At 42.8% G+C, this 12,911-nt stretch overlaps 1 protein-coding gene across 3 annotated transcripts in view; it reads left to right on the top strand.

Annotated features, from left to right (window-relative positions):
* Window positions 1-12,911, top strand: part of LOC137379101 (L-fucose kinase) — a 322,051-nt gene that overhangs the window by 215,216 nt on the left and 93,924 nt on the right. For all 3 annotated transcript variants that reach the window (XM_068049779.1, XM_068049780.1, XM_068049781.1), the window contains exons 5-6: window positions 9,390-9,515; window positions 12,151-12,223. In XM_068049779.1, coding sequence (XP_067905880.1) covers window positions 9,390-9,515; window positions 12,151-12,223 — 199 coding nt within the window. The remainder of the gene's footprint in view (window positions 1-9,389; window positions 9,516-12,150; window positions 12,224-12,911) is intronic.

Raw genomic sequence — 12,911 nt, 5'->3', positions numbered from 1 at the left:
CTGATGGATGGCCTTTTCGATCTCATGTCGGGCTGGGGTTGTGCTGAGATCATGGTGGGTAGCATGCTGTGGAATGTGGTCGAGGGCACTCTCATCAAAGACTGAGTCGCGATTGAGGAGATCTTCGAAGTGCTCCTTCCAACCAGCGCTGACTGCCTCTCTGTCCTTGATCAGTGCCACTCCATTCTTAGCTCTCAGTGGGGTAGAGAAGCAGAGGGATCTCTGGGTACAGCTACATATATCACCAAAAGTAGAGACACTGTTTAATTAGGCCATAAAATAGCAAACAAAGCACTCGTGTTTGTTTCTAGAGGGGTAGAATTGAAAAGCTGAGAAGATAAGTTAAAATTGTATAGAATCCTGGTTAGACCCACTTGGAGTACTGTGAACAATTCTGGTCTCCCTATAATGAAAATAATATAGAGGCATGGAGAAGGTGCAAAATAAATTTACTAGAATTATACCAGAAATGAGAGATTATAACTATCAGGGAAGAGCTGGAGCTCTTTTCTCTAGAAAAGGTAAGACTGAGGAGTGACCTGAAATTAAAGGGTTTGATAGGGTAGACATAGCGAAGATGTTTCCATTTACATGGCAGACCAGAGCTCCGGGCCATGCACATAAGGTAGTTAATAAATCCAATAGGGAATTCAGGAGAAACTTCTTTACTCAGGGTGTGGTTATAATGTGGAACTCACTACCACGAGGTGTAGTTGAGGTAAATAAGCATAGATACATTTAAGGAGAAACTAGATAAACACATGAAGGGTAAAGGAATAGAAGGAAATATTAGTGGGATTAGACAAAGAAGGGTTGGAGGAGGCTCGTGGAGCATTAATATCAGCATGGACTGTTGGGCCAAATGACCTGTTTCCGTGCTGGAAATGCTGTGTAATGCTATGTAATGTAACCTGTGGTAATTTCATCCTTATTCAAAGACGTCAAGATTTTCCCTATCTGAGCTCTGCAGTGTGCCAGCACACATCCACTGCTATTGACCTCAGTCCCTCTGGAGGATGCAGGAGAAATTGATCTGTCAAGGTTCCAGTGATACCCTGCCACAGACTGCATAGCAATGGGCTAAGGCAAGTTTGGGATCACCTGAGATGCCCTCCAAGGTCAATTAGCCTGATGACTCCCACTACTTAGGGTCTGGGCTCATGCTTAGATGAGGTACTGCGGGAGGGGAAAAAGTGGGGAGAGATAAAACTTCAGCAATCAGAGGGCTCTGAACTTCCAATTAGCATGAAAAATTAGCACAGGATAAGTGCTAAGCTGATACAAGCATAAATCGCCACAGTAATGTGTACAAGACAGTCACCATGTAAAAGAGCAGAAAGTGCACTTCAGGGACTACTGGACCAGAGTGTGACAGTACTGAAATGTGCAGGTCATGGGATAGCAAGATCCGTCAATGTCAGAGATCAATTGAATAGTGTCCTGGGTTCCTTTTCGATCCATCTGAGAGGGCAGATGGAGCCTCAGTTTAATGTCTCATTTAAAAGATCGCATCTCCGACAGTGCAGCTGTCTCTCGTACTGCACTGCATGTGTTGTCCTAGAATTTGTGCTCAGGACTCAAGAGCGCAACTTGAACCCACAACCTTTTGACACAGGCGTTTGCCAACCTTAGAATAGTGACGACAGTTCAGAAACACTTAATTGGCTATGAAGTGCATTGGAACATCCTGACGATGTGAAAGCCCTTACATAAATTAAAGTTTGTTCATTCTTTCCTTTAACAGCTGTTGAGATTGTAAAACCCAATTGGTAATGTAGGTAGGCATCAGCACTGCACACTAATGGCTTGGGATTATTTCAGACTTATTGTTTACCTGTCATCCCTTCCATGAGTGGAGGTGTAATGGGGCCTGCACTGGGTAGCTTTACATTCTGTACAATAATATTGCTGAAGAATTATAGTTGACACTGTGGCAAAAAGATAAATGTTCTTCATTCATAGACACCCTCTGATGAAAAATATCTGCCTGCTTTCATTATCATATTTTCAATTAGATGTGATACCAGTCTGTAAATGCCAGTGGCCTGTGATTGTGCTGTCTTCCTTAACTGTGAGATATATGGATAAATGTTGCATGATTCTGCACGCAACCAGCCTGTATCAGATAATCACGTGCACACTGATATGTGTTGGTTGTGTGCATGGCCTAAGGTTGTTACCTCCAGTTGGCCATATTCCTGGAGGTCTCATCACATAGTCTCCCATCTCCTAATGCCACACCCAGTCAAACGACCTTTTTCCTTCATCTCCAAAAATTGTATAGCAAGTTAAAGTGTTCAAAGAAAATGAAAAATGCACAACTTGTTTAATGCCCCTTAGATTTATCATCTGGGTTGCTTGCAGCACTGTCCTGAAAATTAATCTTTAATTCCTGAAGACTCAGGACAATCCTAGAGTGTTGGCAATCCCGATGAGATCCTAGCCACAGTGTAAGACCTCAGAAAGTTCCCTCTAACGGCACAGGATTTTCAGAACTGGCTAGGGTTTAGCACAGTAAATGCATTGAATGAAATGTGTTCAGCTTTGATGCAGGGTCTTGTTTTGCACATTCCCCTCGGGTCTGCTCTTCACTATCCATTTTAATGTTATTCAAATGCCTGCAGGCCCATTGATTTGCCCCTCTGAGTAAAGTTTTGGACCTTAACTGCTGACTGACCTTTTTGTGTCAGCCATGGCTCAGTGAGTAGATCTCTTACCTGAACCTGAAGTTGTCGGTTCAAGTCTTAATTCAAGTTTTAACTCTGCTAGCTGCAGAGGTCACAATGGAAAAGAGTCTGGGTAGTCTCAATCCACTTTTGTAAGTTGTCAACACAAAACAGCTTTTCATTATGCACCAATTAACAATCTTATTAAACAAAGCTGAAGGGATACTTTGCTTATGGGAGTGCTTGATGCTGATCTGTGTGCTAAAAGTAGAAAATATTCCATTTCCCAATGCTATCATCACTCACCCTGGTAAGCACAATATTCAAGTTTCAACATTTTTCTCTCTCTCTACCTCACTATCTCTCTATCTATGTATCTATATTTGCACCTATGTCGTTTATCTGTTTTTATACAGACCAGTCAATCCCCTATGATGTTGCATAAGAGAAATAAAAAACAAATGTAGTCTTCAGGTGAAAACAGCCTTAGAGGACAAGGGAACAATTAGATCGGGTGATATGGGCAGAATTCAGTCCTTATTTTAAAGCATTACTGGCCAGGGTGTGTAATTCCAGGGTGACACATTCACATTGGCAATTCGTATTATAAATGTGGATAGAAGAATTTATAATGGGAAATATTGGCAGAAAAGTATGGTAAAACACAACAAAAAAGTATGGATTTGTAGACTGTGCATTCAGCTGTAAGATTATTAATAGATTTATAGTTGTAGATATATTCCTATATCTATATGTTTAATTTTTATTCCATACCAGTTGAAGACAATTATCTGGCATTTAGCACTACTGGGGAGTATAATGGGGGTCAGCAGAACTGTGGGTGATCCTGGACTCTGGTAGCACTGGTTGGGGAATCCTGTATTCTGGCACCTGAGGGTTGGCAGAACTGAGGGGTGAAATGTGTGGTTTAACTTACTGGTGGATTTCTGGGGCTTATCAGCAGAAAAGGAAAGGAAGGGTTGGGTAGCATAGAAGAGGAGCTTACTGAATCTACCAGCACTAGTTTATAAGCTTCTAAGAGATCACTACAGACATCATATTCAGTATTTTGTGATTAGTCCTTGGACATATGTCCTCTCTGCTTCTGATTATGTCTCTCACTCAGTCACTCGCTCACGCACACACACCTATCACTAATTAGAATGCTTACATTTCTATCTATTCACAAAACAAAACTGACAGTAGTCAGAGCCTTTCCATTTGCTAGAGAAATTTTCAAAATTTGATTTCTTGGTTTATTACATAGAGAAAAGAAAATAACTCTAATTGTGAAAAGAAAAAAAGCATTGTTTTTCTATCCATCTGCCTGTCTCCTTTTCACTTGTTTAGTTTAGTTTAGTTTAGAGATACAGCACTGAAACAGGCCCTTCGGCCCACCGAGTCTGTGCCGACCATCAACCACCCATTTATACTAATCCTACACTAATCCCATATCCCTACCACATCCCCACCTGTCCCTATATTTCCCTACCAATACTAGGGACAATTTATAATGGCCAATTAACCTCGCAACCTGCAAGTCTTTGGCATGTGGGAGGAAACCGGAACACCCGGAGGAAACCCACACAGATACAGGGAGAACTTGCAAACTCCACACAGGCAGTACCCAGAATTAAACCCGGGTCGCTGGAGCTGTGAGGCTGCGGTGCTAACCACTGCGCCACTGTGCCGCCCCGTTGTTGTATGGACATTTCTATGTGCCCTTCTCTTTCTGCCTCTCTGCTTGACATCTTTCTGAAATAAAAATGAATAAGTTTTATTTAAATGTACAGCTGAAAACCCACTCATTCAAACCATTTTCAAAAACACAAACTGAAATACTGTTGCTCATAGAGACAATTTGATTTTTCCGTTAAGTGAAATAAACATAAGGTTGTTAAAGCACAAAACAAAAGCTGTGCCTGGTCAATAATCAGCGGATTTCTCTCTCTTACCCACTGTTGCTCGTTCACTCTCTCTCGCTCTCACACACAATAACACACACATAACACACACAAACACACACACTTTAATAAAGCATTTAAAATTCATTATTTAGCTTTGCTTTTCAATTTTGATCTTGTTAGATATTGATGTGAAGCATTGGGTTGGATTTTATGATACAAAGAATGATGAGGCTAACAGCGCTTACCATTAATTATGTGGAAATCAGACAGCAGCTTCCAGTGATTGCATACGTACAGTTAAACGTGGTAATCAAAAACCTGCCGTCCAAGATCCCCCTGCTCCTCCAAAAACTGCGTGATAACACCATCTCACCCAGAGACTCACCATACAAGTACATTGAATGATGTGAAGTTGCTGTACTTACCTGATATATACAAACTAAACTCACCAGAAAATGTTAGGGCTTGTCCATTGCATTGTAAGTACTCTTAATGGCCTGGTAGGTCTTAATTACCGCCAAGCAATCTCTCTGGCAGTGAAAATTAATTTTTACATGTGTGGATGCTCATTTCTTTAGATTTTAATTATTGTTGGAGACTTTAAAAATTAAAATGTTAAAATAACTTTTTTTAAATTTTGTCTCTCTTTTATCTCTCTTGTAATTTTTCTCTCTCTCTCTCTCTCTATTTTACTTCCAATACTTGATTTTACATTGAGGTCCCCATTGTAATGTTAGCCATGGCTCAATTGGTGGTGCTGTTACCTCTGAGTCGCAAAGTTCCAGGTTCAAGTCCCTCTTCAAGACTTGAGCACAATAATCTAGGTTCACACTCTAATGCAGTACGAAGGGAGTGCTGCACTGTTGGAGGTTTAGTTTAGTTTAGAGATACAGCACTGAAACAGGCCCTTCGGCCCACCGAGTCTGTGCCGACCATCAACCACCCACTTATACTAATCCTACACTAATCCCATATTCCTACCACATCCTCACCTGTCCCTATATTTTCCCTACCACCTACCTATACTAGGGGCAATTTCTAATGGCCAATTTACCTATCAACCTGCAAGTCTTGGGTGTCGTCTTTTGAATGAGAAGTTAAACTAAGGTCCCATCTGCCGTCTCAGGTGGATGTAAAAGATCCTGTGACACTATTGCAAAGAAGAGCAGGGGAGTTCTCCCTGGTGTCCTGGCCAATATTTATCCCTCAATCAACATCACAAAAACAGATTATCTGGTCATCATCACATTGCTGTTTGTGGGAGATTGTTATGTGCAAATTTGCTGCCAGGTTTCCTACAGTACAACAGTGACGATACTTCAAAAAGTACTTCATTAGCTGTAAAGTGCTTTGAGACATTCGTTGGTTGTGAAAAGCTCTATATAAAGGCAAGTCTTTCATTTCTTTTTTCTAACTGACAGTTCCAGATTCAGACTCTGAGATGCTTGTTAACAATTCTTCAATCTGATTAGCTAAGAAGATACACAGTTGCTTGTCCTATTTACACAGTTCCCAAATTCCCTGTCGAAAGTGCTTCGCTTTTAGTTGATTGACACGAACTTGCTGTGCAAAATCTCTTAGAAAGTCTTTGGGTAAGTGTAAATGTAATGAACAGCTGCATGGTTCATTCGCCACTGACTGTAAAATCCAGCCCTTAGTATCAATTGATTGACTAAAAGATGCTGCTGCATCTCACAAAATTGTGAATACTGCACGTGCTTGGACTGCAGGATCAGTTAACAAACTCCACAAACAAATTTATCGAGATCGAGTCTGTGCTTTTGGGAAGGGCTGGGGCCTTCAAGTATAAAACTAATGAAGCTACTCAAAGACAACTTGGCAAAATTTAATCACTTCATTATGAAATATGTATTTAACATGTGTTTTATTATGTTGCAACCTTATTTCAGACATTAGAAATTTTAGTTGATGAGGAGAAAAGAGACCAGTCTATTACTTCTACTTGAAACAATTTTGTAGTTATAAAGAGGACATGAGAAGGCCAGCCCATTCTGTTCTGTCAGTGAGGAGCAGCGCTTGCAAGGGAGTGTTTTGTAGGAAATTCATGGCCAAACAAACTGTGATTTTCCATCCATTCATTCTAAAATCCCTGGCTGTTTACCCAGACATTTCCACACAGTGCTGTAGATGTGGTCGCTGGGGCTTAGAATCACAGAACCTTACAGCACAGAAGGAGGCTATTCGGCCCATTGTGCCTGTGCTGGCTCTTTGAAAGCTATCCAATTAAACACGCTCCCCTGCTCTTTCCACAGAGCCCTGTGAACGTTTCCTTTTCAAGTATTTATCAAATTCCCTTTTGACAGTTACTATTGAAACTGCTCCCACCACTCTTTCAGGCAGTGCATTCCAAATCATCATAATTCGCTGTGCAAAAAACAGTTCTCATCGTCTTCTCTCCTGGTTCTTTGGCTAATTCGACTTTGGAATTGGCTTTTTGTTGCTCAGGCCATCTTTCTGCTTAATTCATGGACGGAGTTATTGTGGTTAAGGAACTGGTTGTTAAGCTGCTCCAATGCCCCAATGAGTAAGTGAAGCAGCTGGTGTGGCACTGAACCACAGAGACTACAAAGGTTGATCCTTGGTCTGTGTGGACCCATCCAATGTCATAGGGATTCATACATTGGATGTAGTTGCGCAGGAACTGAGATCCGTCTGGTAGCTCACTCAAGTTGTTATCCTCTGAGTGTGAGCTCCAGACGGTGAATGTTAAAGACAGAAAGAAGGATCTTGCTTTTATATAACTCCTTTCAGGACATCCCAAAGCGCTTTACAGTCAGTGAAGTACTTCCAAAGCGTAGTCACTGTTGTAATGTAGGAAACGCAGCAGCCAATTTGCACACAAGGTCTACAAACAGCAATGTAATAATGACCAGATAACCTCTTTTATTGATGTTGATTGAAGAATAAATATTGGACAGTACACTGGAGAGAACACCCCTGCTGTTCCTTGAATAGTGCCATGGGATCTTTAACATCCACCTTGGAGTATAGGTGGGGCCTCGGTTTAATGCCTCACCCAAAAGACGGCATCTCAGACAGAGTAGCGCTCCGTCAGTAATGCACTGGAGTGTAAGCCTAGACTATGTGCTCAGATCTCTGGAGTCGCAGGCTATACACCGTAGGGCGACCTCATACCGAGCATCCACTCGTTTGCACTTTCCAGTAGTGAAGCAATCAGGATTGGGAATTCAGGCTGATGTCTTTTTCCTCTCGCTGCTCCAGGGTACTGAGGCCAATTGGAGTAGCCTCCTACTGCCACCTGCTGTGGCATGGATAGAGCTGGGCCTGCCCTGGTCTGTATGACTCAGTGCCACAACACATGACACACTTGCCCACTGAGATGTTGGGGGAAGCCTAGAAGTTTAGCTCACTAATAAGCTTCCCATTATTCAGTTGACAGTTGTCTTGTTCTTTTTGGACAGACTTTTTAAACATTTCTATAAACCCATTTGAGAGGACTATATTTTACACTGGACACACTGCAGTAAATGTCAAGTACATGTCTATTAAAGCTGAGGGATGAGTGGTTGCAGGTTGGCAGTTACCCAATTTAATAAAGTGACTGTAAAATGAACGCCTTGCAAGAGTCAGCAAACTGCAAACTACTACATCATCAACTCTAGTCAGCAATTGGCTCAGTTAATCAGAAGCAGCCCGATCACTCAGCATGATGAGTCTTCAATGGTCCACACAACCACTAGAATCAGCAGTTCTCTTTTTCATTACTGTGGAATCGTTTAACTCTGAAAGCTCATTAAAGTCATTAAATCTCTGTCAGTGGCTAAGTGGATAAAGGCACCACCGTACAGTGTACTGGACCATAAGAAAGAAGATGCTTTTATATTGGGCCTTTCACAATCTCAGGATGTCCCAAAGTGCTTTACAGCCAAATAAATACTTTTGAAGTGTAGTCATTTTTGTAATGTAGGGAAATGTGGCAGCCATATTGTTGCTAGCAAGTTCCCACAAACTGCAATAAGTGACCAATTCAAGTGTTTCATGATGGTTGAGAGATAAATGTTGCTAGGACATTGGGAAAACTCCCCTGTTTTTCAAATAGTGCCATTGTTTTTTTTATGCCTAACTGAGAGGATAAACAGGGTTTCAGTCTAATTTTGCATCTGAAAGACGGCATCTCCAACAGTGCAGCACTCCCTTAGTACGGCACTGGAGTGCCGGCCTAGATTTTGTGCTCATGTCTCTGGAGTGTGGCTTGAACCCACAACCTTCTGACTCAGATGTGGAAATGCTACCATTGAGCAATGGCTGACACCATGCAGCACAGAAGGTTCTAGGTTCAATTCCTAGTCTGTAATGGGCTAGCTGATGCCCATTAAGGTGGCAGAAGAGGGCCTGCAATTGGTTTCAGCACCCCTGCACTGAGGAGTGGGGGAGAATCAGCCAGCATTCCTGTTCCTGATCACAATCCTGCAATGCATGGTGAAAAGTGGAAAAACCAGATCAGCCTCTGCTGTCCCAGCCCCTGCCACTGACATCGCCTCCAACATCACCCCCTCCCCCAGCCCCAACTTTGCGCTTGGCCCTACCTCCAACCCAGCTCCTGCCTCTGCCCCGCTCCTGCCCTTCACCTGCCTCCATCTATGCCTCTGCACCTGTCCCGCTCCTGCTCCTGCCGAGGCTTACAAATGAAGACTGACCACTTGGATAAGAGATTTAAAGTGTTCTGTGTCTGTGGGGCCTGTGCCCCAGCGACAGACTGTACTTTCTGGAAGAGGACGAACATAAAATATAAATGTTAAAAGGTCTTTCTTTTCTTCTCAATTGTCATGTGTAGGGCCGAGACTTTCCCTTTGATGACTGTGGCCGTTCATTTACCTGCTTGCCAGTGGAAAACCCCAACAGCAAAGCAGAGGCCCTTGTCTGTAACATCGATGTTCTGCTGCACATCATGACATATAAGGTCAGTTATTCACGAGCAGTCCCAGGTGGAAGTGGTGAAGTGTCAGGTCATCCACTTTGGACTGAAGAAAGATAAAGTTTTACTAAATGGCACAAAGGAACTGTGGACGAGTAAAGCAATTTTGGGGAGCTTGTACAGAAATAAGTAAAGGCTAGTGAACAAGTGCTAATGGAATGTTGGCCATCACCTCATGAGGATTGGATTAAAAAGTGGTGGAAATTATGTTGCCACTGTACAGAGCTCTGGTTAGACTCCACCTAGAGGACCAGGTTCAGTTCTGGGCAGCACATCTCAGGAAAGATAAATTGGTTTTGGAGGTGGTGCAGTGTAAATTCACCAGAATGATGCTGGGGCTAAAAAAGTTATTATATGGATGACGCTTACATAGACGTGACTTGTATTCCCTTGTGTGTAGAAGATTTAAGGGGTAATCTAAATGAGGTGTTTTAAAATCATTAAAAAGGATTTGATAGGGCAGATACGGATAAGCTGTTTCTTCTGGGGAGAGTCCAGAACACCGGGGCGTAACCTTAACGTTAGAGCTAGGCTGTTCAGGGGCGATGTCAGGCAGCACTTATTCACACAAAGGGTAGTGAAAATCTGGAAAGCTCTCCCCCAAAAAAGCTGTGGAGGCTGGGGGTCAATTTTAAATTTCAACATTGAGATTGATAGATTTTCGTTAGGCAAGGGTATTAAGGGATATGGAACCAAGGTGGGTGGATGGAGTGTAAGTACAGATTCGCCATGATCTGTTTGAATTGACAGAACAGGCTCAAGGGGCTGAATGGCATTCTCCTGTTCCTATGTTTTTAAGGGTTCAGTTTGAGCACATTACTTGAGAGAGCTCCAATAGAGTTTAACGTCTTTAACATGCAGCAACCCACAAGTTCCCCATTTTCTCCCCACCTCCTGAGCACTGACCTACTGCAGATACTGGCAGCCCTTCAGGTACCCCTCCCAATGGGGTAAGCCTAAACCTTGAGAGTCAGCTGGCAATTCCATTTGGAGGCAATCAAAGCCGAGTCCGACCCAATCCTCATCCAGTGCCCAGATAGGTGGACTCCCCAGCAAGTCACTGGATATCAGCTAGGAGTAAGAATCCTAGCTCTTTCTCTCCGCTCCCTAAACCAGACTCGGTATTGATACTGCAACTGCCAGTCCAGGTAAGATCAGCTGTCGCAGCTCAGATGAGGAATCAGATCTGTGACATTTTGATCTGTATGGCTTCGTGTTGCCCCATAGTACATCATAGATTATATCATAGTTTCAGGGGCAGACTTTAAGGATCTCAGACAATTGTATACATTTGGGCTACCACCTTCCAAACTCGTGACCTCTACTACCTAGAAGGACAAGGGCTGTTGGTGATGTGACACTAACCTTGAGGCATAGGAACTGTAAGGAGATTGGGCTTGTTCAAATGGAGAAGAGAATTACATCTTAGGGGAGATGTAATTCAAAGTGTTCAAGATTCTTAAGCGAATTGATAAACTGAAGCCCAATAATACCTTTTGAGATTGCCGCAAACTTTAAAACCAGGGGATCTGGGCTGAAGTTTACAAAAGAGAAAACACACACAAAGTTCAGATTTAGCAATTGTAAGAAAAGGGTAGTGAATGTGTGGAATGGACTGCCCAGAGGAGCCAGTGGGAGGAGGCTAGTGCGGGGAAATGTAAGGGAGAATTGGATAGATATTGAGGGGTATTTGCTTCTGGAACTGAACAAATGGGCAAGGAGCATTTTCCCATCCAGTACTGTTTAGTGTTCCCGATGTGCCTAGATTAATAGGGATGTTTGGGTGCACAGTGAGGTGTTGGTCCCCATTAATCTACTGATCTGTAACATTCTTTGGCCAGGAAGGCTGAGGAGCTTGGTGTGGGGAGAGGGGACTCGCTGTCCGGAACCCCACAGCCAGGTGGCTATCCAGGTGAAACGAAGCATGTATATAATACATACTGATGCAAGTCTGGTCTACTGCAGTGTAATTTCTCCTTCCTTATTGCCCCAACACTTAAGAAGGAATTTGTACCTTCAAGAAATTGACTTAGACGACAATATCTTGCATTTGTATAGCACCTTTGATGTAGTAAAATGTCCCAAGGCACTCCACAGGAGCATTATCAGGCAAAATTTGACACAGAGCAACATAAAGAGATATTAGGATAAATGACCAAAAGCTTGGGCAAAGAAGTAGGTTTTAAGAAGCAACTTAAAGGAGGCGAAAGAGGTGGAGAGGTTTAGGGAGGCAATTCCAGAGCTTAGGGCCTAGGCAGCTGATAGCATAGGCACCAATAGTGGTGCAATTAAAATCGGGGATGCAGAATAGGTGAGAATTGGAGGAGGGCAGATATCTCAGGGGGTTGTGGAACTGGAGGTTACAGAAATATAGATGGGTGAGCCCATGGAGGGATTTGAAAACAAGGATCAGAATTTTAATTTCAGGGTGTCGCTGGAGTGGAAGTCAATGTTGGTCATTGAGTACAGGGATGATGGAATGGAAGATATCCCACAGGTTTTCTGTGAGAGATCACATTACATCACAGTTGTCCAGATCGTGTACAAAGGGCAAAGGAGGTTGTGAAGTAGAGTATGGAATGCATCACTGATGGGTCTTTTCTGTTTTTGCCTATTATAGTTGGGACCAGGCTGTACGCCAGGTGTGTGGGTCTGCAGCACAGATATGATCCTGACTGTCCCCTCCTACCCAGGTACTGTACTCCAAAGATACTGTGGAAAGGGAACACATTGCAGCATTTAATTAACAGAACAAGAGCCTTCAAATACAAGGGTTCACTCGGGTGCTGCTTTGTACACACCATCAGCACACTCACCTGACAGCCTATTCTGTATCCGTGAGCTTAAACAGTGCATGTTGGTAGTCTGTTTGATCATGAGTGTACCACAGATACTGTCTTCGCATGGCATGCAGGGCTCAGTAGGAGTGGGAATGCTGGTTAAATTTCTCTTCTCCAACCTAGGGTTGCTCACAACACTAGCTGACTTCACCTAACCTCAGCAGAAGCTAGGATTGGAACCTGGTCTGGAATAATCTAGGTTAGCTACATCTCCTATTGCTCTATAGCATAGTTCTGATGTATTTATGAAATCATTGGGGGATTTGTAATTATTTTTACCTATAGGAGCCTGAAACCCAGCTGTGTGGAGTTCAGATATAGGTGATCACAGTTTATTCATTTTGTTTTTCATAGCATACCTTGGAGAATCATGTAATTTAACAGAAATAAAAAACAAGAAATGCTGGAAATACTCAGCAGGTCTGGCAGCATCTGTGGAGAGAGAAGCAGGGTTAATGTTTCAGGTTTCAGGTCAGAACTGGCAAATATTAGAAACGTAAAAGGTTATAAGCAAGTAAAGCGGGGGTGGGGCAAGGGAAAA

Source organism: Heterodontus francisci, chromosome 17, assembly GCF_036365525.1.
Source record: "Heterodontus francisci isolate sHetFra1 chromosome 17, sHetFra1.hap1, whole genome shotgun sequence".
Classification (NCBI taxonomy): domain Eukaryota; kingdom Metazoa; phylum Chordata; class Chondrichthyes; order Heterodontiformes; family Heterodontidae; genus Heterodontus; species Heterodontus francisci.
This window is presented reverse-complemented; position numbering and strand designations above follow the sequence as displayed.